This window comes from Echeneis naucrates, chromosome 16 (genome assembly GCF_900963305.1).
Source record: "Echeneis naucrates chromosome 16, fEcheNa1.1, whole genome shotgun sequence".
Lineage (NCBI taxonomy): Eukaryota > Metazoa > Chordata > Actinopteri > Carangiformes > Echeneidae > Echeneis > Echeneis naucrates.
Window position 1 is genome coordinate 11,299,629 of NC_042526.1, and position 27,285 is coordinate 11,326,913.

At 41.2% G+C, this 27,285-nt stretch overlaps 1 protein-coding gene across 3 annotated transcripts in view; it reads right to left on the reverse strand.

The window, feature by feature from the left end:
- Positions 1–510: 510 nt before the first annotated feature.
- Positions 511–27,285, reverse strand: part of sema3ab (sema domain, immunoglobulin domain (Ig), short basic domain, secreted, (semaphorin) 3Ab) — a 33,726-nt gene continuing 6,951 nt past the window's right edge. The window contains exons 1-18 of one of the 3 annotated variants that reach the window (XM_029522499.1): positions 19,394–20,167; positions 12,131–12,291; positions 11,685–11,747; positions 9,162–9,281; positions 8,307–8,397; positions 7,405–7,524; positions 7,078–7,220; positions 5,808–5,922; positions 5,653–5,722; positions 5,396–5,540; positions 5,082–5,301; positions 4,894–4,985; positions 4,765–4,806; positions 4,039–4,196; positions 2,662–2,729; positions 1,463–1,608; positions 859–1,217; positions 511–780 (exon numbers count right to left, since the gene is read on the reverse strand). In XM_029522499.1, the coding sequence (XP_029378359.1) occupies positions 678–780; positions 859–1,217; positions 1,463–1,608; positions 2,662–2,729; positions 4,039–4,196; positions 4,765–4,806; positions 4,894–4,985; positions 5,082–5,301; positions 5,396–5,540; positions 5,653–5,722; positions 5,808–5,922; positions 7,078–7,220; positions 7,405–7,524; positions 8,307–8,397; positions 9,162–9,281; positions 11,685–11,747; positions 12,131–12,291; positions 19,394–19,517 (2,340 nt within the window). In that variant the 5' untranslated portion in view covers positions 19,518–20,167 and the 3' untranslated portion in view covers positions 511–677. Of the gene's footprint in view, positions 1,218–1,462; positions 1,609–2,661; positions 2,730–4,038; positions 4,197–4,764; positions 4,807–4,893; positions 4,986–5,081; positions 5,302–5,395; positions 5,541–5,652; positions 5,723–5,807; positions 5,923–7,077; positions 7,221–7,404; positions 7,525–8,306; positions 8,398–9,161; positions 9,282–11,684; positions 11,748–12,130; positions 12,292–19,393; positions 20,168–27,285 lie in introns of those variants that run through there. The other 2 variants (XM_029522498.1, XM_029522497.1) reach the window with 2 other exon arrangements.

Sequence of the window (27,285 nt, forward strand, 5' to 3'; positions counted from 1 at the left end):
TTTAGCTAGTTCATTTGTTGGCGAATGGTGAATGTTGCTCCCAATTTCTTGCAGGGCTCTGGCATTTTTCCCCTCTGTCATCATGACTGATTGAACATGCTATAATACCAAAACATGTCTAAACACCCCATCTTGTGTTTTCTATGAGCTTCACTGCTTGCAATTCCACTTTGCTTCCATTAAGTCTCCACACTGTTTTATTTTAATGCATCTATTTAATTTCGCATTGACAAAGACACCTAACTAGCATGCCATGAGACAATGCCATTGACACATTCCTCCCCATAATGGTGTCAGTGATGTTTCTAGGGTGGACATATGTATCCAGCTCTTGTGCTGGTAGACACTGTCCCTTTGCTGTGCTCAGGTCACAGAGGCCAGCTGAGATAATATGTCCCGGTGGTCTTTTGCGATGCATCATCCTGTTTCCTGCAGTCCTCTGTACAGGTGCACTGTAAACATGGCTGCCAACGCACAGAACAAACCAGCTAGCAGGGTAGTATGACCTTCTTTTTTTTTTTTTTTTTTTTTTTTTCCAGTTTAACTTTTCTATCCAGTCTTTGAGGAAAAAGTCTGTGTCTTAGTATGAAGAAGAAAACTGGGTAAGTTAATCAAGGTTACAGAATGAGAATTGGGTGTGGTTTCAGGTTTGGATGTTAAAAGTTTAAGGTTATAGGTCAGACGCTGCGGGGTGCCCTCTCCAGTTCATGGGTCCTGCGGTTGCGTCCCTTCTGTCTCTCCTGCAGGTGTTTCCACTTTGCTGCCAGCCCTTGAGCGTGCATGTGGGTGTGAGGGATCACCACAATCTTAGGTTGCTGCTGCTGCTGCTGCTGGTGTAGCTGCACCTGCTGCACCAGGTGGGCTTTCTGCCTCCTGTGCTTCCTCTCTCTTTTCCAAATTTGCTCGCAGAACTCATCCATGGTGTTAAGAGTCGGGTGATTCACCAAAGATAAGAAGTCTCTGTACCACAGCTTCTGATTGGGAGTTTCTCGAGGGGAGAGAGGGTCCGGGGCCGTGGCGCCTGCTGCGGCCTCTTCGTCGCGATGAAGCAAATCCTCCAGACGTTCAGTGTCGATGACCTCTAAGGTCACTTTCAGAAGTGTCTGCATGAAGCCATGCTCCACCGCCTGACACAGATAGATCCCCGAATCCTTCTTGTCAAGTGTGCGAATCAAGAGTCCCTGGTCTGTGCGAATGAAACGTTCTTCTGATTTGATCTAAGAAGTGAGATTCAGCGTTTCAAAATCATTAAAATTATTATGATGCACTTTTTGCTATCCATCATGGCTGTTTTGTGCAAAATGTAATTCACGTAGTCCAACTGAATGAAATCAAATAATAAAATATAACTCTGTGCCATCTGAGACATCAGTATATATCAGTGTTTATGTTGGCTGCACATAGATTGTATCTGAGTATATTCCAGCAAACTAGAGCGAGCGTCTGCTCAGCCAATACCGACCTCTTGTTTGCGGTCATCGGTGGAGCGCTGATACTGCCAGTATGTCAGAGCTCTTTGGGATTTGGGGCTGCACTCAAGAAAAGTGCTGCTGTTCTCCACACCATACACAGTTTTATCCAGCAGAGTTGCTTGCCCACTTAGTTCATCTAGACAAAAAAAAAAATTGAAAATGCAGTCACACAAGTTTGTTAACACATTTGCTTTCTATTACTTTTTTGCTGATATTACTGGTTGTGGTTGCAGCTGAATGTTTTGAATTCTTTTACGGCCAAAGAAGGAAAAAAAAAAAGAAAGAAAGAAAGAGCTGTGCAAAGTCAGCCTCTCTATTACTGTCTGTATAAAACTTTTTGCTTTTCTTGTGCTGAAAAGTACTAGATGTAATGTTTTTTACATTAGTCTGTTACATTATTCCATCTCTTTTCTTATCACACTCCATCACATGTTGAATATGTAGATTCCAGCAAAGACACAGAGGCTTCAGGAAATGGGCTGCAAATAAAATCTGTGTTTTATTCAGTCATGTTTTATAGTCAAGGATATTTTTCACTGTAAGGTCAGAGTTCCTGTTATATCCTCTGATAAATTCAGTGATTCAGAATCCACAAAATAGTTTGTTATCCTCTCATTCTTTTCAAAACCTTTCAGCCTTTCCCATATAGACCTTTGAATCTGGAATTCACAGAAAACGTGCACAGTCTGAATTTTCAAGCAACATGCAACGGCACGCCGTCTACACTCTTCAGTCTTAACTTCTGTTGGATTTGGTGATAGATTTGGTGATTTGATAGATTTGATCGAACACTTTTTTGTCATGTTCTCTTTTCTAGTTTGCAGAAATAAATACATAATTAAGGAAGCAAGTCCTGACAAGTAGAGTAGAGGGATTGGCAACCCAGAGGCGGCTTGGTGGAATCCAGACCATTTTAATTATATGTTTAACAAAGACCAACTCTAATCTTCACCCCAAAAAACATATAAAACGCAGACACAACACCAAACAGACTCAGCTGGATTCTCTCCTCTTAGGAATGGCCGGCAGTTTCTGTTCAACCTATGTTCAACTAAATATATGTGTACATGTGTCTTGATGAGTAATAGTTACACATTATGCTATTGTTTGCATTAAAACCAAGATAGCCTTTGCCTTGGTTATTATCTCTGTTTGAGAATAACCACAAATAAATATTATTTTTATGTACCATGGTGTTGCAGATCTGAGCATTGAGTGAGTGGGTCTCCATTCCTGATATCTTGTCTCCTTGTTCTCCTGCAGAAACACAAATATACACATTGATGAGTCCCAGCAGGGAAATACTTTTCCAATGTGTATATATATATATATATACACATTGGAAATATTTGTAATGGGATATGATATGATATGAACAGTACAATAGTGCAGCAATGTGCAAATGTTCATGAGGTTGTCAGGTGGCTTATGGGGAGATCTGGAAGACAGCCCGGAGGAAGAAACAGTTTACTTATTTATTTTTTTGTTTGTTTATTTTATTTGAATTTGACAGGCATGTGCGGCAGTATTTGAGGCCAAAACAAATCAAACTTAATTAGAAGCTTTTGGCTGCCAGCCCAAAAGGTATTGAAACCTAATTAATCACGCTAAAATATCTTCTGTGTCAGATTCTGACAGAAAGCAAACAAGAGCCCAACGTTCGGTGTAAGACATAACTCTTGAGATATTTTTCATAAACATGACATGCAGAACTATAGAGACACAATACAAGCTGGTAACTTAACTCTCTCTGCTTCCCATCATTCAAAGCCAGCAATAGTGTGCTGACAATCGTAGGTAAGAGTTTGTTCTGGCATCCTTATTTTTGAATGTAGGACTCTGAAGCTAGCATTTAAATCAATAAGCCCCATGGAGCTGTGAGTGGGAAGCAGCACATACAAATACACACACATGAACACGAACAGATCAGTCTGCCACAACAAAACACTGAACCTCTAACACCTACCTCACCCCTGGTTCACCCAGACAGCCTCCAGACATTGCTGACATGGGTTTTCAGTGACAGTAAACACGTGAGGCAGGTTATATTTCTAGTTTTCTGCTAGAAATACGACCCTGTACCTTTAGGGTTTTTTGGCAACTATACAAAAACTGCACTATTGGTGTGCCCTCGCTCCAGCCCTAAATTACAGTCTGACTGCATATGTCCTCAATCTGAACATGAGAACCTGTCTATACAATCTGGGTTAACTCCATAAACTAAACAAATTCCTAAACAACTCAGAGTCAGACGTATGTTGTATATTTGGCATCTTTAATCTAAAGCAGATTCCATTTGTGGCAGACTTCAATGCGCTTTACTGTCAATGCTTGAAGCTGAATTTGTCCTTATTTCAAACAAAGCCACTTCCACTTTCCAGGTTTGGCATGCACCAAATTCAGACAATACACCTGGCCAGATGTGTGAAGTTTTGCCATTGCTACATAGCCAGGTTTAGCTCAACGCAAGCAGTTTGCTCTGCTGCACTGGAAACAGCCTCTGTTGAATAAAGGTTTCAGTCTGGTGCGACATGACAAGCATAAATGCAGAGTATATATTCAGTACCTCTTGGCCATGGGGAAGTATCGGGAGCACTCAGTGCCATCCCACGCACAGTAAGGGTCTCTCGCAAGGCAACACTCAGCACAAGCCTTCCCGTAAACCTCACACCGATGCAGAGGCATCTGGGACACACCGATGTCTGACCCCAAGTACAGTTGTTGCTGTGCAGGAAGAGGAGGAAAAAGTCACATGTCGTATATTCTATGTTTTAAAAGAGCTACCATTCAGGTTGCACGTTTGGCTCAGCTTGTGGTTTTCACTGAAGTAGAACTACAAGTCAGGGATGGTGACAAAGTACTGCAGGTGCTCGTCACCTCCTATCTGTCACTTCACTGACTCCCTTTGTCTGTCCCTGTCATTAGGTTGATGAGCTAATTGTTAGGGTGAAATGTTAGGTCACAAGATCTTATCATATTAGTTCATCTCAGTGTGTAGACAAGTTAGTCTTTGTTCTGTTCCCCAGCCTTGCAGCAAGGTGTGTCATTTCTGAGGAAAGACTCACTCTAAGACACTCGTCGGCAGGCAGTGATTAAATAACCTGTTCCTCTTTTTTTTTTTTTCTTCTTCCTTTTTCGTTTCTCACCATTGTAAGCCAGTAAACATATCTTGTATTGTCACCAACAGCATTATTCCTTTTGAAAATAATCTGGACGATTTGTTTTATTTACCAGTTTGCCATAGTTTAGTTTATTTATTGAATGTGTAATTACAGCAAGAACAAGCCAATACCTGTTTTGTTGAGAGTTCCATGGCTGTAATGGCTGTTGGTTCCTGTCAGAAAAACGATAGGGGATGAAATAATCAGACGACACTCAAATCAGGCACCTCAAATAATGCAGGTGATGAGATATGACCTACTCTAAAGACAGTCATCTCCTCCAATAGGACTTCTTCCAGATCATGCCAGGAGCCTCTTGGGATGGATACCACTTTTAGTATTGTCCCCATGTCTAGAAAACACAGGTTCTGAGTTTATTTCTAAATTTTCTAGTTATTCTTTATATATTTTGGTCAACTAGTTGCTGTATTTATGAAAATGTTCAAACCTGTGCCTATGAACATAACGTCATACTGGCCATCCTCTGCTTCCACTTTATCTACCACTATCTGGGTGAACTGGTAGTCCACATCTGTTTTCACAATGATTGGCCGATTGTTAATGGGGTACACGGGGTTGAACATGGCTGGATGACTCCTGGCAAATGTGACAACTTCATCAGGAAGGTCCTTAGTTGTATCAAATCCTCCAAATGTCTTGCTGGGGCACTGTGGACAAAGACGATTTACTGTCCCACTCTAAGACGAAGCTTTAAGACTCTTCATTAAAATCCCAGCCCAGATGAGAGTATACTGTACTCACTGTGCCAGGTCGGGGGTAGGGAACACGGCCTTGGAAGGGCACCCACTGATAATTGGGTCCGTCTCTATGAGCGTAAGGCCCAAGAAACACTCTCCTGACATCTGTCATGCTGTACATACACACAGCTGAACCTTTGAAGATGTTGCTAAAGGACAAGAAGTGGGAGAGATAAGGAAAGGTCTGGTGCCTGTTGATAATAAGGGCCATGCAGTGTTCTCAGATAATGGTCAAAACGATCGTAACTTCAGCCACAGTACCTGGAAGTGGTGAAAATTGCATAGATGATGGGGCTCTTGGGATCCTTTGTGCTCATGAGAAAAACATCCTCTGAAAAACAAACAAACAAACGAAAAAATCATGACACATTTTATCTTCAGACGATAAAGATGTGAAATGAGCTTTAATCACTTACGCAGCTCATCAAAGTGGGTGTCTATTCCATTACTGCCAGGCACAGAACAAATAAGTCGAGCCTTCAGGAAAGTCGTCCACTTATTCACCAGACTCCTGTGACCTCCCAGGTCATTCTGTGAGACAGATCACCGGCTGAGGCTTAGCGAGGAAGTTCCATCATTTGGAAACAAAAGGAACATTCTTCACTTTTTATTTCAGTGGGCGCTTTTCTTACCTGGCCAACACTATTAGTTTAATTTTTCAAAGATTGCTATTGATCTGATGTAGAGCATGAGAACTGGCTTATGAAGGAACTTTCACAGGACAAGCTTGTGAAGTATCATCAATGGTGTTTCTTAGCGCCAAATACATTTGAAAAAACACAGGCAGGTCACTGTGCGAGCTGTAGTCAAGAAAGCTAATTTAAAACATTTCAATTATTCCATGTTTAGCTGTGGCAAGAAGAGACTCTAAAGACTCTAAAGTACAGTATGTCCCAATGAACACCCTAATAATATGCATCTGTGTCCCCCACAGCATACAGTTTGTTTTCCACAAACACAGAAGCACAAAGTGCTGGCTCACAAAAATACGTATCCCACTTGGTGTTGATTTATGGCCACAAATTAGAATGTGTCCATGTAGACTTCAGCCCAAATTAATACCACATCTCACATAATGGATGGCTTGTCTTGTGACAAGGAGAGCAGATTCCTGACATTCGGGGTAATCAGGCTATTATGAAGGAGGCACGAAATGCAGCTAAACGGGAGGCTGATACTCCCTCTCTGATCTGTAGTCAGCTTGGTGAATTCCTGCCCCGTGACTAAGAGCGGGATTTGGAATGTGAAAGCTGATACAAGGCCAGTAATTTAACAATAGTCCCATGGAGCTGGAGGGTGCAGCGTTCTCAATCAGAGCCAAAGCCTGGCTTTAGGATAACAGGGCTGCCAATGACAGCATCTATTCCTCTCAGGTTCGAGTGACATTTAGCGTTTCTCTCAGGTTTCCCTTTCAGCGGTGATTGTACTCAGCAAAACAAAGGCCACTCTTCTCCAGGCTAAAAATAATCACAGATAACAGCACCTGAAAGCTGCCATGATGAAAGCCACTCAGACACCCGTTGAGTGTTTTTCCAGGTACAGAAGCTATTTCACATAATGTTGGCATGGCTTTGTGTGTGTGTGTGTGTGTGTGTGTGTGTGCGCGCGCCATTTTCTCTCTCCTTTGTGCGTTTTCCTTTTTGAAAGCCGGTTTGTGTGATAGGGAGTCAAATTGTGTATGCGTACTTTGCAGAGCTGTCCGATGCGAGCATGTGTGGCTTTCCCAGCATGTTCTCCATCCATGGCATTCTCTCGGAAGAAGAGGTACATTTTATCATCCTCTGGGTTGTCACTCTCAGGAATCAGATGAATGCCGACAAACCTGGGATCTGCAATGTACACAGAGTTAGAGATCAATAATATCAAGGTGTAGATTATAAATAAATAATAAGAATAATATTATAATAAAAAAATATATACTTTTTCATAAAAGAAATTGCCTCCTCTGTCTTTGTTGCTACAATTGCTCTTACTTTATCTTTTAAGAGTTATTCAGAAACTCTTCTTGCTCACCATTTAACCACCGGGAATCATGTTGCTCTGTCCTGATTGGGTGATGCTTGCCAAGAGTTCGAAAAATGGCAAAATCCCGGCCCATGAAGTCTGCTGACGTCCCAGCATACAATTCCCTGTCTGAGAGTAAATTGTGTTAATATTGTAACCCTGTAAGTGAAAACAATGTGAAGTGATTTTTCCTTGTGATTTTTCTGTCTATGAGTCTGAGGAATTGTTCAGAGGCTTAGCAGCTCAGGTAGACTTGGAATCTTGTGAAAGCAGATTGTGATGGACTTGATGAACATCAGGAGTGTGAAATTGACATTAGCACAGTGGGCTGGGCTAAGAGGGGGAGGTAACGTATTAAATGAACGGCTGGGGGAGCAGATGAGGGACAGGACAGAGGTGTGAGACAGGGGGAGTACATAATAATGCTGGTGAGAGGGGACAGAGAAAGGGGAGAGCAGACAAGGCGTGATGAGCTGGAAAATGGCCATCTGCCGGCTTTAACGGTGCGATATAACACAATATGACTAGCGATTATTGGGGGTAGAGAGGAAAAACATGCTCGCACACAATCATGCCTTATCTGGCACAAGCTGAGAATTCAGTTTGAGGGAAATTCTCCATAGTGTCATCTGTCATGCACACCCAGCATTTAGAAGAGGTATATCCAGATTGAAATAGAGTTTACAGTGCTGCCAATGAAGGGTTCCCAATGTGTAAATACAAACTAAAGAGCAAATACACTTGTAATGAAGGGCAGGAATGCCCTGTTCTGTTATTCACGTTTATTTTACTTCCTCTATCTGCTGAGATGAAAGAGCATGGCAGAGGGTGTTTTTAGGACTCCCAGGTTTTTATGTGACATTTCTCAAACACACAGAAGTGCAGCACTGTGCATCTGGTCTTAAACTCACCAATTAGCATGGAGGCAGTCAGCAACTTGGGATCATAGGGACTCTTCCCACGGCCGTTTTCTATATGAGGTTCCAGTCTGAACACACTGTCCTGAACGGGTACAGAGAGGAATTGAAGAGTAATATCAAAGGCAATGGTAAATTAATTATATTTTGGCATGACGGATAAAATTGCTCACGGAAAAAATAAGTGCTTCAGTACAAGTAAAATTCTCTCTGGGAAACCCATTTCGTGATTCAAAACATTGAGGTTGACGAAAATGAGCATTATAATGCAGAATTATGTTTGAAAGTTTTGTCTAAACCATGTTGCTGCAAAATGTTACACTGAATTCTTAAACAAAAGAAGTGCAGATGTTTGAAACCTTTGAAATCTTCTGAGAAGCAGAGGAATATATCATCATTCACTTATGACTGCGTGACCTCAACTATCACAGGACACCCGTCAGATGAATTACATTTCAGGCATCTGATCTATATACAGTAAATGGCTTTTCTCCAAGATGTTTCCTGCCTCTAATTGTCTGTAAATAGCTGTCTAATGAATAGGAAAAGCACATTTATAAGTCTGAAGGAGAAGAGAGCAATTTCCTTTTCTCATACTCAAATGAACACATATGTACAGTACATATACAGCTGTTCTGAGTGATGAATTGGAAATGCGGCAGACGATGAAACCCTGTCTTTAATTTCCCTCCTCATTTTTCTAAATGAAACAATTTTACGCACTTAGCTAATCATTTATTAGAAAGCAAGTTCAAACCCAAGCAGAACAGGTCCTTCAGAACTTTAAATGCCTAAACCGTGCTGCTCCACAGCAAGGGGGTGCAGAACGATGCAGAGCGTAGCATGTACCTCTGGCTTCTTTCCCACCTCCAGGTAGGAACACACAGGATGGAAGGCTCCTGTCCCACACACATAGAGATGAGTGTGGTTGAATGGCTGCAGCACCTTGATGAAATTCGAGCACTCCCTCTGAAGAAAGAGAGACATAGAACAAATGAATCAGGATGAGTAATTGATGCTAGATGTAAAACCATTTTACGTTTCTGACAATGGCCATTAGTGCCATGGTTATCCAGAAGCGTGTTGCCATAGCACCCAGGACATCTGAGTCAATCAAACATAGTGAAACAACTGGATAAATAACCAGGTCAGACTACATTAAGCACACAAGAGGAAGAGGTTATAGATGACAATACATTACTGAAATAAAGAGATTCACAGTGATAACGGCCAGCAAAGCTTAAAGTAATCTGTTGCCATTTCCTTGAAAATGGCCAACAAACCCTCACAGTGGGCTGAATAATGAATCTGGATATAATATTATGACCTGACTGTACATTATCATCCATGACTCAGCATTTTCTTTTGAACTCCTCTACATACAGTTCTACACAATCCCATTGTACCATAACATATAAACACGTTTCTGAACTCAGTGACATTTCTCTCCGCTGCATCAGGAGCTATATAATTCTTCATGGTCTCATTGTAAAATGAGAACAGAACAAAATGCGGTCAACAAAGCTCGACTGTGATGAAATAATCTTACATATGCAGGTTTTCTACCTAGTTCCACATGTGTGGATGTGTGTGAAGCACAACAGGCATTTGTATGTATTGTATGCCATTTGGCACAGTTCCTCGTGTGCCGGCTGCACGTGTCTGAATAAACCTGGCTTCAAATAAAACTGAATATGTTTTCACACACTGAAGAAGGGGGGGGAAAGGGGGAAGGAAATGAAAAAAAAAAAAAAAAAAAAAAATAGAATAGCCCACAAATTACGCATGACTAAGTTCATCTGGCTTTACTAGGTCATCAGCAGAGAGAAGCGTCTGCTTGTGTAAGCTTCTGTTGTCACTGAAGCAATTTGTCTTTACTGGGATTTACAGCATGCGAATAATGAACATCGTTGCACGCGATGACACAGCATTTCAAACCTTCCAGATTTTTGCAGATTTGTATTCTGACCCTACAGAGTATTTTTCCTTTTATTTCTTGCTCAGAAAAACAGGAAGTATCAGCAGCTCTCCTCTGTCTTGTGGGTGTAGTGTGACACCTCTCACTCGCTTCTATCTTTTTCTTTCCTTTCTGCTTCTTGTCCACCAGTGTCTGCTTACAGTACATCAGAGGGCATCAGCGGACGACTCACCCCGCATCTCTCTCCACCTCCCTTTAATTCTTACTTTTCTCTAACTCTATAACAGCGAGACCGCCCTTCAGGGCACCTTATTCATCCACGCCACACTGTTTACAGAAAACACACAAAAGACTTCACGGTGCTTCAAATCAAGGAGAGCTTGCCCTGTTCTGGCCAATGTGAACCGAGGCATAAACAGCATCACTATGATTTTACATTCCAACCTGTTGCCTGAGGCTATATTGAAGATAAAATTCATAACACAGCTTGCAGAGAGAAGAGACACCCTTTCAGCATGTTTACATAGAGCTTCACCACACCACACAAGCTGCTCTAAAACTGCACTTGGCCAGATACGAGGAGATGTGATGCTTGGCTTGTCATTAAAGGGGTTTAGTAAGGTAAAGGGGTTGAAAATTCCCTTGATTTTAATGTTACTACATAAGTTGATTCAGATCCAGTTTTAACCTCAGGTCATTGAATTTCATGAAACATTTCTATCCTAAACAAATAAACGGACTGCAGCTTAAGCTTATGCACTTCGTTCTCAATTGCAGTACTGGATTGGCTGCAGATAAGATTAATGCTTTTTCTTCAATATGTTGTTCAAGTAAAGGTTCAACTTTAAAGTAGGTTAAACTGAAGAATCAAGTGCTACAGTAACAGGCAGACAAGCAACAATATGGACTGGCATTACTGACTCTAAATCGGCGAGCACAAAGGAAGAACCAGAAAAATCATCAGTCTGATAGCATGGAAACACTAATGCCTGTGATCCTCGAATATAAGACAGCAGTTTTTATTCATGGTGTACTGTTATACCAGCAGGTCTGGTATAAAGCACAGTGATTTCCCAGGCCTCACTCCGTTAAATGGACTGCCCAGAGACTTGATAAGTGATTAAGGTCACATGATGGACCTGAGATTATCAGACCTATGGTTAGCTACGCGACGCTGTCTATATGAAAGCTTGGATGTGTCAACACAATGGAATAAACAATCCGAAAGATTGAAGTAAATCTTCTATTGTCTATGATTAAAATACCACATATATGGAACACTTATCCAATGTAATCCCTCTGCAACTGCAAGTGCAAACTCTGAGCTTTACTTTGAGACCTGCAAACTTGCACCTTCTTTATACAAAAGAACAGAGATATCTTCAAAACACCTGTGGGAGTGGAGGGACAAAATGCAAACGCCCACTGGCGAGATGGACGGTTTTGGTCCTTACCGAAAGATCTTTCCCTGCCCACTTGCATTCATCTCTCCTGGTGGGAGAAGCTGGCCAAGGGATCTGCAACACAAACATAATTCTCATACATGTTAGACAAGAACAAGTTTTACAGAGCGTGTCAATTCAGCTGCAGCTTGTGTGCATGAGGGTCGAAGTGGTCACAACACGATTTGTTATCCACTTTGTTTCAGTTTACTCCATTATTCATCCAGGTGTGCAGTGAGCAGCTAACATGCCTGGCACAGCGTGTGATCGTGTGCGACAGCCCTCATCTGAAATATTCATGAGGCACTTTTCTGTAGAAACAGAAAAGATAGTCCAGAGATACCTGAGAATGGAGAGGTACACTCAGGCTGGCATTAAGTCGAACAAAAGTCCAATAAGGCCTCACAAATGGTTCGAACCGGCAGATAGAATGACTGGGATTCCAAAGTCATCTATACCTGTGCATAGTCTTTGCTGATATTGAGGAGGTTAAAGGAGAAGATGTGGTCCTTGGCTCCCACTATAAGTCTTCCTTTCTCCTCGTCCAACAGGAAGGTGTGGTAAGATGAACTGTTGGCCAGGCCTTCAAACGTCACCAGGTTGTTAGACTCCAGCATGTCTGCAAAGAAAAATGGGAGGTTAAGAGGTGATCAGCAGAAAATAATACATTTTTCCGAAGCTCACTCTTATTGTGTGCAGAATGAAAGCTCAAGGCTATTTGAAAAAACATAATCCTGTTGTAATGACACAACGGTTCACCTCTACGCTAAATAATCTAACTGCTCAGTTGTAATGTAACATTACATGTCAGTAACAGGATCGCTGTTGCCTCGAGGGTAAATCTACTGTGGGCTGTCTTGTTTTTGTACACTGATGTTTTTCTTTTTTGGTCTGCTCCTTCTTTGTATTTTATTTTATTTTATTTTATTTATTTTATTTTATTTTATTTTATTTTTTTTGTATAAATGTTGTTGCTTCCCATCCATGTACAAACTGTCCTCAGGACTGGAAACTAGATCTGGCAAAGCATGGCAACTGACAGACAGTGAAGAGCCACTTTCTGCCAAAGTGCCAAATGGGACTGGGCAGGTAATACCGGCACTAGAGCCAGTGATCAAGCTGTCTGCATGGGAAGTGTCCTTGATCAGAGCAGCCAAGCAAAACTCTGTAGAATCACAGGGAAAACTAGATAACGTCTAGTTACTCTGCAAGTATTTCATAATCCAACTGCAGGATTACTTTAAACCACATCAGCTGTTATGGCGTGTTACTACGGGCTACAGCCAACGTTATTCAGTGTAATGCAACTGTCTGCCAAGTTTGGCAAAGAAGAGACATTTGCTTTCACAGCAGAAAACCAAACTTGTCACTAACAGACATTGAAGATCTCAATACCGTAATGAATTCTAAAGGTGGCACTATGACTACGGCATGATAACACCTTTTGGGTAACATATGCCGACACATACACACACACACAATCACACACATTCACATCCCTCTCACATTTTGTTCTCACCAGCAAAGTGTAACCACATTATGACCCCCTCCCATTGACCACCCACACAAAAGGATGGAGAGTTATGGACCAAATGGGAACTGGTTTCTTGGGTACTCTCTTTATCTCTCTCTCGCTCTCTCGCTCTCTTTCAATTTCTCGGGTAGTAAATAACAAAAACCCTCATGAATGTTTTAGTTAGGAAAATGCCCCTGAAGTGTGTCAGAACCCAAGAGAGTGAAAAGCCAAACTAAAGCAAATCTGGTACAAAAAAAAAAAGAGGAGAACGGTGGGCATCATGCTGACAGCTTTTACTAATTCATAAACTGTAAATTTTATGAGAATTTTCAACTTAAAAACATTGTCCAATAAGACTCAGGCAGCTGTGATCTAAGAAGGTTTCTATACAATTCTCTTTCAGACATCTAGTCAAAAGTTTCTTTCATCTTTAGAGAAGCCAAATGTAATCAGGGTTGTCACAGTACATTGGACTTTTTCTACTATTATTATTGCACCATTCACAATTCAGCTACTATGATCAGAATCAGAATCATAGCAGCATCACGGGGGGATGAGAGAAAACCTTGCATATGACAGAAATATATTTATTTGATATAAATCATAATGTAGTCCAACTTTAAATTAAGGGCCTATTGAGAGTTGAGTTTGATACTCTATTCAGTATGTATGCTGAAACATTAACCTTTTGCAGGAAGTGAATGATGAGGTAAATGAAAATGTTAAACATCGAAGAAATACGACTGCGCCAGCAAACTGAGAAAAGGGGAACCTCTAGGGTCTGCTTACAAATGACATCGTCTTCATTTTTCACGAACGTAAATGTTTTCATACACCCATAAATGATCAGGCACACATACACACTACTCTAGACAAAGGATAGTAATATACAATGGGTTGACACCCTGTCTTCATAGTAATTGTCTCAATGATTTAGTTGGTTTCCTTTGCCTCAGCACTGATGGGGAAAGATATAGTCAGTCTCCTAAATATAAACTAAAGTTGCTGTGGGCCTCAGCCCTCAAGTTCCCCAAGTCCATAGTTCAAAATCTGACGAGAACTTAAAATCAAAATCTGACTTAATAAGTCCACAAGGATTTGAAAGTATTCTCAAAACCAAGAACAGATATAGTCTGTAGCCAGTCAAATATTTAATGTGACAACTTCCAACCCCCCCGCCCCCCAAAAAAAGGTGATTAATGGTTAATGGAATTATCTTTGAATACGATCCAAAATTTAAATTAGGATTCATGAATCCTGAAAAGCAATCAGATAAGTTAATTTGTAATATAAGTCATTTTTTTGATATTGTTTCGGGATTCTGGGGCTCCTCGTAAAAAGCAGCCACTTTTCATAAGAATGAAAAGAAGCTTAAGGTCATTTTAAAACTTCTGTAATAGTTTTGCTCAGCCCATTTCAAAGTTATGTCCCAGATTTATGTTCTTCTGCAGCCACGGTGATCAGTCATGAGTATTACACTTGTGGTAGCACTGTGAGCACGTCACTGACAGCTCAGTATCCTCCGCCTGGTACCTCTGACCTTTTTTCACCTGCACCGTGGCTGTATTTATGTGTGGGAGAGAAAGTCAGCGAGAGCGCAATAAAAACACTGGGAGACCGTCCTCCACACATAATATTTTTACTTTGGCTTATAGAAAGGGAAAAAAATGTGTTTGACACATTGTTACAGTTAACAGTATCTGATAAGCACAATAATGAAACACTGAAAAAAACAAGAAGGAATATCCATTGCGGTCCTTAAAACAAAATAACAACCACACAGATTGTGCGTTTGTGTAATGTGTAACATGTACAATCCGTTTATCTGAGTTATTAACTAATTTCAGGCAGAATAACACTTAAGTGTGAAGGAAACTGCACAGACATGATGTCTGCACTTCACTCCTTCTAAAAACCTCAACCCTAAGTGAGAGTACGGAGACCCGCATCACCACATACACCCACCAGACACGTACACACATCCCTGGTTTATGAATATTTTCTATGGGAGTAGTGTCCATGGCAACAGACCATTCAACAGAGACTACTGCCGAGTTATTAAAAGCTAATTACCCAGAGACAGATACTCTGTGGGTATTGTGTGTGAAGCTGTGTGTGTGTGTGTATGTGTGTGTGTGTTAGTGCATTTATGGAGCACAATGTTGTGATGTGTGTTATTGGAAAGAAAGAGGATGTTTCCAAGATACACTGGAGGTGGTGGCCTATACATGTCTGGACGGTGTCCCCTTTGGTTAACATATACATGAAGCAAGATATTTTTTTTCCCTATTTTAATCCGTAACCTTCAACCAAATACTCCCCCCCAAAAAAAAATAACTATAAAACAGTTTTCCCTTCCAGCTCATGCACCATGGTTCATAATAATTACTTTTACTTTTACAGATTATGTCATATTAATATTGTGCTTCACAGGACAGGACTGACTGAATTTGGAGTCCAGACAGACGGACAGATACTTGGATGAGCAAATGTGTGGCTTGTAACAGGTGTCAGCTGCTGCCCTGCAATATTTTACCAATTTTCTCTTTTACCTTGCAATCGTTGAAGTGAACCCATCAAAAATCCTACAAATTGATTTGTAGGATTTGAAAACAAAACCAGTTGGCTGTTTTTTTTTTTTTCTTCTTCCTTTCTCTTTGTCTCTCTTTGGTTTACTTTGTACTTCCATCTTGCCACCTTTCATTATTTGATCTCGAAAAACTCTCTGTTTTATTCATTTCCTTGTGTATACTTTACAATGGATGTGTGTGTGAGAGACAGAGAGAGCAGTACAGTAAGAGGAAGAAATGGGAGAGAAAGTGACGAATAGAGAGAGAGAGAAAGAAGAGGGCAGATGGAATGGATGCAAAGAATCAACAGTCCCTTGTGAGACTGATAAAAATAAACTCTTTTACCCTACATTCACTCCCTCTTTCTCTTTCTCAACTTGAGGGCACAGAGATTGTTATCTAAGTGCTTCTTATGAAAAAAAAACATACACATCTTGACAATAAACTATGTGTTCCCATCCACTTTATGGGAACACTGACAAATGTTCATCACTCACGTAGTTAAATGTGCGATTGCACACTGACAAAACACAATGTATTACTGCACCACTCAGCGTGCATAGAGTACAATTACTGAATAAATGAAACAACACAAGGCTTTGATTGTCAGTTAAGTGATTTGTTCAGTGCCGCGCAGAAATGCAAACACCTCAAATTCTTAGAAATTATTCGACTTTGAACATTTTGGATAACGTTCTTCACTGATGTAATACATTTCTGTAAAACTTACATCAATCCATTTTACACGAGTTTGATAATTGCATCTGGATACAATGCCTGGTTCATTTTCAATATGATTTATTTTATTTAGTAGCCAATAACCACAATCAGTGGTCGTAGTATCAGCTGATGTAGTCCCACTGTATGAAGCAAGCTCAATTACATCTTTGCTGCTGGTACAGATGACGACTAACTCAAATGACTACAAAGAATCGTCTTTGTTGGAATAAATATATCCCATGCAAGCTGTCAATTGAAGAAAAACTGAATATCGGGTACCCTAGAAAGTTTGCCACCATCCAGTTCTGAGTGTGTAAAATACCTTCCTATGGCCATTCGGGGTCATCCAGAGTCATACTGTACACACCCTTAGAAACCCAACTCCGCTCGGAAGATTCTTCACGTGCTTATGGATTAAAAAGTCTTTAAGAAAACGTCTCCTTTACCCAACTCTGACTGAAAGCCAGTTCACATGACAATGAAAGGAACATTAACACGGCTTTTTGTGTGACTGCTGGAAGAAGATTTTTGTGACCAGAACAACAAAGGTTCTACGGTAGTTCAATTTTTCCATTCTGATTGTTGAGAGAGAGTGAGGATTCAGTTGTGCTTGCTGTGAATGTACTTGCCAGTGTGTGCGTGGACGTGTACATGTGCTTGTGTGTAAGCCCTTGGCTCAGCTCAGAAAAGGGGTGGACAGGTCAGAGAGAAGGAGTACTTTTGGCAGTACACTTATGTCCTATAAAACTGAAGTACCCACTCTTTCCTCTCTGGACAGTAAACAACATGTTGTACTTTTTTGGCCCATAAACCTGCAAACCATATGGATCTCTGTTAACTCCCCAGAGGATCAATTTGCCCCGAGGATGTGAATCAGTCCAGTGTCAATTTATGTCAAAGTATATGCAATGAACTGTAAATCTATAGCCTCTGTATACCTCATCATCACCCAGTCACTTAGTTGTTGATACAGTTGGACCATAGCTGGTGTTTAGATAGCCATGGGGTACCATTGTTATCCTTCCCCCTACTCCACTGCCCTTCTGCCCCTCAACCCTCACTTTCAAAGAACTTTTGGAGTCCCCTGGGGTTTAGCAGGGAGGTCGGGGTTACGTGTGTGTGTGGTAGTGGTTGTTCAGTGAAGTTGGTATGTGTGCTTCAGAGAGTCTATGTTCATTGAGGAGGTCGTACTGCGGAGGAGCAAGCTGCTACTCGGATTCATGCTCTAAAGATAAACTCTTTCCTGCTGCGTCCATGTGAGTGAAGTCCTCAGTAGAGCTAAAAACCATCTGCAAGCGTGCGAACGCCTGCACCGACGCAGACACGTTAATCTGAACACACACAGGTTTACCCCCTTTTCCCAGTGCCCTGTAGGTGTCAGAGTTCCCTCACCGCGCAGTCCTATCGGTCACCAATCAGACAATATTACTCTGGATAGCACAGCTTCTCAGGCTGTCGAGGTAGCTACTGCTCTGTAATTGATTATAGTAGCTCATCTGATTTCCCTCTCTACACGAACAAATATGAGTCAGCGTCACCTCTTGTAGGAGTGAGAAATAATTTATATATGATATAAATTATTCATAAAGCAATAATCCCTTGTCACTTGCCTAATGGGACCAACAGTGGATAATGTGGAAATTCCACAGTAATATATGAATAATACTCCCACTGCATTACAGGCAATGAAATTTATACCTGCTCACTATCCTCTGGCAGGAACTGAGCCAGGGATGTTGCCAAATTGCATATTCCACCAGCCAAAATTTGAATGAGGTCTAATGGAAATATCAAATGGTGAGATGGCAGCTAAACAACCAGGCTGGCCAGGCTGCTACCTGAAGGTTTGACTTGTAATAGAGATATCACTGAATGGGTGTGTTTCACTAAAATGACAGCATGTGGTTTTAAATGACTGATATGCTCACAGGTATCATTAGCAATCTACAGATGGCCATGCATTTGCGTGTGTGTGTGTGTGTGCACTTGCAAGTATGCGCATGCTTGTGTGTATAATTATGGATCTCCCAGTGCTGAGCGAGAAACATTTCTCTTTGGGAAAGCCATCTGCTGAAACAGACCTGCACCATTTTTCCTGAGTGTAATTACCATGCAGGAAAAAGGACAGAGCGGAAAAATGACATCCACAAAAAAGGAAAGGGAAGGAGGAATAAATGACATTAAACTGCCTGGGAGTCTAAGTCTGGCACCACTTTTCATTGCAAAACTGACAACAGCACTTGATCAAACCAGAGGAAGAGAGGCAGGAAGAGAGACAATGACAGATTTCTTTAATGAACTGTTTAATTTATACCATTAAACAAGAGACTTTTGATTTGACTGAAGTCAATCACAATAAACTGCTCTTTTTTGGAAGTGAAAATTCCTATAATGACAATAATGCATAATTTTGCTCATTTGAATGTAATGTTGCGTGGATATTAAATTGTAAGTATAAGAGTTATTTGTATGAGGAAAAAAAAACTTTTTTTAAAGGTCTGCAGGCGACAGTTTTGATTTTTAAAAAGTGAACTTCACCTGCCTAACTGAAATCACATACAAGATAAATACATGGCTGTGTCACACAACCCGGCCGTACACCTGTTAAACCATAAAGCACGACAAGGTTTGTATTGAATTCATTTATTGGTTTGAGCTTAGTGTACCTTAGTGTGTTGGCATTTTTATGAGTAAACAGAGCAGGATCTCTCTGCCTCATTGGAACACCTTGCATCACACCGTTTCTGCAACTTCAGTCAGGTAATCAATATACTATGTGGAGTGAGGATTTAAAGCTTTGTGATCAAGAGGAAAGGTTCTGTGACGCATCTCAGACAAAGCAGTCACATTATTTGAAGGTGTCACACATGGCAAATCCTTTGTCATCAAGTACAACATAAAAGCAAGGAACTGACCTTTATAGGAGAGTTTTAGCCGAGGGACGTTGTTCTTGTTCTTGGTGGCTTCAGCTTCACTGCTGTCCATCCCAAGTAGAATCATCCCAAAGAGCAGCATAACGCTTCCCCAGATAAACCCCATGGTCTCGGGGCAAGAGGGGCCAGACAAGTCCTTTGATAGAAAACTCCAGTGCAGTCAGTCTTAGATCTGTTATGGCTGAAGACTTACTGGGAACAAAAATGTTCCTGTTGTCCAGTGATAGTGGATCAGCCCAGTCTGGGTTTCATCAGGTTTTGAGCCAAATTAAAAAAAATCTTTTCCTGTTCCAGGGGTCAAAAGCCAAAATTGCAGTCCAACTCCAGGACACAACCTGCAAAGCAGAGTTGGGGGGTAATAGGTCAGTATCGATGCAAGTGAGTCTCCCACACCAGTCCACAAGTCCAGGATAAACTTGAACCAAACTAAGCACAAACATGAGCTCTCCACCACACTGAATGCAAGTAAGAGTGAGAGGGTCTGGTTACATATGCCATGGTTTCCAGTTCTGGTACCCAACCAGTACGAGGCTCTGTTTGAACGGCAATCCACGTTATCGACTCCACCAGTCTCTACCTTTAGCTAAAGAAAGAAAAACAGGTCCAGTTTGTTTCGGCTGTTAATCCAGTAACCACAATCTGCACTGTGTATCGCTCTCTCTCTCTCTCACCCTTTCCACCCTGTTTTTCTATCTGCCTCTCTCTCTCTACTTCACATTGGTCTGGACTAGTATGCAGTTCTGCCCTGTCCCCACAGCACAAGGCACACAGTGCAACTGAGAACAGCTGAGGCAGACAGCATCGCCAGAGAGAGAGAGAGGGAGAGGAAGGGAGAGAGAGAGCATGAGAGAGACGGGAAGAGTGAGAGAAGGACTGAGAGAAGAAGAGAGTGCAGTGTAGGCGGGAGAGAGGGTGAGAGAGAGCAAAGCAGGAGAGAAAAGAAATTTGTGAAAGCAAAAGTAGCAGGAGATGAAAGGTTAGGGCAAGGCAAGAGGTTAGAAAAAGTGTGAGACGGGAAAGGTAAAAGTGAAACATTCAGACCAAACTCATTCTTAGAAAGGATTCAGAAAGGATTCAGTAATTTTTGTGTTTTTTTGTGTGTGTATATATATATGATGGTATCACTCATGCAAATACTGAACTAAAACAATGACATAAATATGTTACATTTATAATATCCAAAAGATTTAAAAGTATTGCTCAAACACCATAAACACAATTTGTAGAATCCCGAGTTTTTCTATCTTCTTCTTTTCTTTTCTTTTTTTTCAGATCTGTGCTGTTCTGAACGCTTGGCATTACCTAATCATCGAGGGGGGAAAAAAAGTATCATAAATCGGGTTATTTTGCAATCTCCCTTGTTCCCAAATATATTAAGCTCTAGGTCCAGCAGTCAGTCCATTACCTGTTTACTTATAGCTGGCTGTTACATAATGTATCAGCTATACCAGCAATCCCACCACAAATTACAGTTGAAGTGTTGTTCCTTGAACAGCCCCCTCATAGTGTGAAACATCAGCACCTGAGTCTGGTAGATTCACGGCCCAGCTGTTGTTACAGCGCTGGTGGTTTATAGTGAACTATGATACAGATGTAGACATCTTATCAGACTGATCTACAGTAGGTGAAGGTTAAGATATCTCATGGGTGAACAAAGAGGCTCCTTCTTTTCAAGCTATAACTTTATTGTCAAGCTTAACGGCCTGTTTTATGATTTAAAGTGTGACAAATGTGCATCTGTGAGAAAAGAAGGGTTCAGTACTGACTAAAGAGCATCATCCCCAGAGTGACATGCACCTGATTTGGGCTCGGACATGAACAAGTGTAAAGATTCCTGCACCATTCACAAAACTCTATTAGCAACAATCAATCTTGATGGACAGATGAAGCCTATCAAGTTTAACATAAGTAAAATAGTCATTTTTGCATAAACATAGATTGAATGGATATTTATTGCCCACTCGATCATAGTCTGAAGGGGAGTTTCTCAGCTTTTGTCTTAAACCATCCCAAATGAGATGTCAATCTCCCTCTAAACAGCAGACCTTCAGTGAGCTGATTCCTTCTTGTGGTGAATGATAATGACTTTAGAGGCAATGGGGTGGTTAAGACCTCTAACTGGCTGCATCCATCTGGATAAAGAGCCATCAGACAGTGGGTGGAGAGCTGAACTAATCCTGTAGTGAGTGGATGAGCCTCACGGTTATGCTAATGTAAACTGGCGCTCGGAGGTTCCAGGGAGAACACTGACGACTATGTGGAACAAGTGTCACGCCACAGTCTCTGCTTCCCAAACAGACTGGATTAGGAGCTGGAACAGACAGATCCTTTTCTTTGCTATGTGGGATTGGCAGTGTTGACGTACCAGTTCATTATTCCAAGAGCCATGTAACACAATCTGCCATAACTAAGGCCAGACGAGTGATTGTTTGAGGTGAATTAAGAGTGAATAGCCCACTTGAGAATGTTACTCCACACTTCTCCTGGCCGTCCTCCTTGCATGTTGATAACTACAAAGTACTTTCATTCATTTGATGTTTGAGTCTTGCAGATAGCAGTAACGATAGCTTTATGTGCTAAAGGCCACATCAACGGGTGTGAGTGCTGTCACTTGGTTTGGTTTGAATTTGTCATAACTGCACGTGCAGACTTGAAAATTGGCTGTAAAGTTCTCCTGCCTTCTCCTCAAAGGGAAAAGACAGTGGTGAGAATGTCCCAGTTCCTGACACAGGGGAGGTATTCATAGCTTCCAACTCAAGAGTTCTCCACTTCTCCAGTGAACCCTTTAAATTCACATCCCATCCTAACTCATCCATCCTCCACCTCACCAGCCTTTTTTATACTTTTTTCCCATTTCTCTGCTTTGGCCTATTTGCACGCACTTTTAGTGTTTGCAATCTTGCAAATTCAGAACTTTCTTAAAGTTTTTGGTCTTGTTTAAATAGTTGAGTATTATCCTCCTTTGCTTCTTGCTTCTCCACCAAGCTATGGTTAAAAAATATACTGAATAACTTTGGTCTGACAAAAAAGGGGTGCATCCTTGTCCATGTGTGGGGTTTTCCCCAAAGCCTCACTGGAGTTGTGTGTTTCAAAGTTTCACAGAGAATACTCCTCTTTGAAGTACCAATTCAGCTTCATGGTCTAAACTCTTATTCACTAAAACAGAGTGCCTGAAGTACTTTGGCCATCTCAGAGCTCTTCAGCTCATATGTGTGAGTGTTGTGGGGGCTGGGGCTTCTTTAACTTGGGGGGAACTGTGGTATGTTTGAAAGTGGGGTTGATGAGGGCTGTGGAGTGGGGACAACAGTGGATATCTGTTGATACCCACAGAGCGTGACCCCCCCAACTGTCTGCATCATCTCATTCTGGCTTCCTTAACGAATGCTTTCCCTAGCTCACTACACCTCCTGCCCTCATAAATACAACCCCAACTCTCAGATCTCTCCACACGCAAGCTGCTTTCGTCTCCTGCTTCTTTCTAAGCATCACCTCCCCCCCCTCGAGACAAGTACATACATTAACCCCCATCTGCTACCATGTCTCTCATCTTTCTGCACCTACGCCCCCCTCTGAAAACTCTTTCCATCACTTTCTCCATTCATCTGTCCATTCTGTCTTTTTCTGTTTCATCCACTCTGACCTCCAACCACTTGCCACAAGCCCGTGCATACAATCCCCTAAATGGGATGATTTGGCTCAGCAAAATGAACCACAAGCCCGAGACAAGTAAATTGACCACATGTGCCGCCCACCTCCCCTTTACAATACCAGCTTGCATAGTTCACCATCACACCCACCGAGTAACATTACAGGTTCAAATATAGTAAAGGCTAGTTTTGAAAAAATTATTTGTTTAGGCATTCATATTACATCTGTCGTCTGAGTGGAATAAATTACTGCCGGAGATTTAAAATACTATCGTATGAAATTTAATTTTCATGGCCAAAACAAGAAGAAATATATGAGGTAGTGACGCCATGGATATTGGGTTGCAGTCTATGACAGGACTGTTATATTGGCATTGACATTATTATGGGCATAAAGCACACACACACACAAACATGCAAGGATGGAAGCCAGCTGTGTGAGCTGCCAGGTTTTGTAACCAGAAAAAAAGTAGAGGTCTTTATTCATCTTGGGAATTATCAGGACTGATATCACAGCAACCTCAGCAACATCTGGAAGACTATGCTCGACTCTGACCAATGCTTTACACTACTAGCACTATTTAGAACACAAAAATTATATTTCAGCATATCTATCATTGGCGTCATCAAACCATGGAGAAAAACAAAAAAACATATTTTCCATTGTGACTGTTCCATGTGAGCAAACTCATGAGGGTTAGGCATAAATAGGCAGAGGATGCCATACACTATTCATGACGGAATAAACCCCATGCTGTTGGTGATTTACTGTTTCTTAATGAAAAATTGATGAAAAATACAGAAAAACCTTGGAGCTATGAATAAATTACTGTGGACAGTGTATCATATTCAACAAGGAAGGAACCACACCCTTATTGTGGCAATAACGCAGCAAAACTGAAAGCATGTAAATGTATTAATATGATCAAAAATGCGCGTTGACATGTGAAGCACAGTCGTACAATAATCACAGATTTAATTTAGAACACCTTTTCAACGAGACAACAACAACAACTGGCCACAGACGGACATTAACATTAGAACCAGACGATGCAGTGTCGGTGTGGTTGTGCTTCACTTTTTCACCAGCCGCATGAATTTATCATCATCCATCAATATTTCAACCTCCGGGCTACCTACTTCTCACCTCCACAGGGAACACCAAAAACACACTGCCTCTCTCTTACTTCATGTGTTGCCGTACAGAGTGACAACGCTGGTCCCAGCTTCAGTTGCATGGCCCATAAACCGATCAAGGTTTGTGGGTCATGCACTCCTTCAAATATGGGATATTCTTCAGCTGATTCATGGCATTTTTGTGTATGTGAGGATGAATCTTAGAGTCAGTGATCATTGATATGTGATTTGTCTTCTTTGCCTTCCCTTTACTATTTGGGACATAAACTTTAACCTTGTCTCTCATATCTCTATTAATGATATCGGGAAATAGGCACAGATGATACAAACCAAAAACTTTCCGCTTGTGGTGTTGAAATTGTGAAACACCATGTATCATTACATTTCCTCTCCTCTTGTGAAAAAAGGCATCACACCTCCCATGATCTCGGGGGACTTTTCTAAATATCCTTTCATAAACTCAGTTTGGAAAATGTAATCTATACTTAACAACTTGCTGATGCTTATTGACATTGATCTTGATGGCGCACACATGAAGCACACTTACTCTTTCAACAAATGCGTGACTTTGTGTACCAAAATATATTTTTAAAAAATCTATTCCAAAAAATCAATTCCAACACAGCAAACAAGCCCCATTTTTCATTAAAAAAGATTATTCCATCGTTAAACTCAACATCTGCCAAATAAATTTAATATTTTATACGGATGTGAAAGTGCTGAAGTTTTACAGTTTTACTGTATGAAAGTAATAAATCACTTGAGAATAAAACACATGTATTTGCAGAACTGGTTTGTCAGAGCAGAGAGTTGCCTTTCCACTGCGGGAGGGAGGCCAGGTATAATGAGAAAGTGAATCAGGGGAATGAATTACGATACGCTATGGTCACTGTTAATATTGTGGGTGCACGTTCCTGTACGTGTGCGTGTGTGTGTGTGTGTGTGTGTGTGTGTATGATGGAGACAGACAAGCTGAAACTCATCACTGATGCTGTTTATTGACTGAGCTCAGAGTGACAGCAGTCTAGACATTACACAGCTCACCTTGTTCATACTATAACAAACTAAATGGACGGGACTCTGTACTACACTTAGTGCCTCTCTGTTGTACTCGTTCTGGTTTACACAGCAAGCTTTGTGTAACCTGAGGTGTGAAGAGGAAAAGATGGGGAAAGTCAAAGGGAGAAAGAAACATAAAGCACTAAACCATAGCCCAGCATGTAATGGTATACCATCTGGAAGTAGACATAACAATAACTTCTTCAAGGCAAACATGAGACTCACAAACCACCATTTTCCCCTCATTGCGGGCAGTGCCAATGGCAAAGCGGTTCACAAGACACACAGGAGTGACTGTTTCCCAGTTTTGAAATGTTCCAACCTGCTGATACACTATTTTAGGACAGCGGCATCTTTCCCTTCTTGCTGAACTCTGCCAACTCATACAGAGTCTTGAAATAATATTCAGCATTCAATATTTTCTAATGGTTCTGCTCCAAAAGGGCCGAAATGTAACTGTTAAAACGGAGCTCCATTTACTCTCTGACTACCACAACTTGACAGTCCAATTCACTCGCCACTTTTGTCATGTTAAGCTGGTGGAAGTTAAAAGTTAAACTTGGTTTAAAATCAATAGAAAATTCTTGGTATTATATGCTGAGCCTTTGATCCAAAAGGGCTGGGGTGAACTGACATTCTGTCACTGTGGGTTGAGACCAACTTCTGGGCATGCAGCATTATTTTCAGAAAACATTGTATCATCTGTGAAGTCCAAATATGAAACCATCAACATTGATTTAATCATTCACGGCTCTATCATGACAGTTTGGAGAAATCCATTCAATTATTTTTCTTTTCTGTTACATTTTCCGATATGATCAGTGCAATAACATGTCAGGGAATGCAGTAACATTTCTGATACTGCATATGTTAGTGTAAGTACATAGTATTGGTTACATGTACTTATATATGTGTATAATGTATATAAAAATATAAAGTACCAAGTTTTGGTAAAATAAAGCCACTATTGACTGATTGAAGATACTTCTGATTCTTCTTTTGGACAAACAGAAGAACAGCCATACAGTACAACTTACAGCATACAACTTTGTGCCTTTATCTTTGGTCTGCTTATCCCTCATACATGCTGCATGTCCTTGTAATGCCCCTTCGTGCATTTTAATGAAATATCTCTGTTTGCCGCAGCTGACCCTCAAATGTGTACACCAGCGACAGATGAGCTCGTAAACATTCTGCGTTCTGACATTTAAGGATGGATTATCTGACCTTGTCAATAGCAAGAGAGTCTGGGGAGGGGGGAGAGATCGATCAAACCGGGGCATCTTTTTTAATGGGACCGCTGGTGTTAAGCGTAGGTCAAACTGAAGGCATCCATGAGCATGCGTCCTTCCTCCCAGATTTATACCTTCATTCTGAACCTTGACTCTGACATAAACCCAATAACCCTCATTCAGCCTTGGACTGTTCTGTCCCCAGTGAATGTGATCTACCTACTCTAAATCACTGAGGGCAACAAAAGATGAATGGAGCCTTGTGTTTCTGCCCACAAAACCCCAGATAAAACCAACAGATAAAACCCCTGGCTGATGTCCTCTGTCACTCCTCCCTTGCTTGTTCACACTCACTCCTTGTCTTGTTGGACAACTTCCAGTGCTCTGTAGCTCCAACAAGAAGTTCACTTTGCTGAGGCCCTGGGGAGGCTGATAAAACAGCAGCAATTCCGCACTAATTAGTCAAGAGGAAATTGCACCTCATTTTAGCTTATTGCTGGACACATAGCAGAAATGTGACACAACATGTCTTCCATCATGGCCAGTCAGTCCAGGTGTTAACTCTAAATCTACCATGGTACGATACGTGTCCGAGAATCAACAAAATTTGCATGTGTGTTATTCCCTTGATTTAATCTGTTGCCTCTTTTTCTACAAACCTCTACTACACCTCTCACTCCTCCTCTGTCCTTATACACTTACTCTCATCCACAGGTATGCCATTATGAGCAAATTCCAGGTGCAGCTATATAATTTTTACAAGATTTTAATGCTTTGCTCATAAATAATCTTTATGATG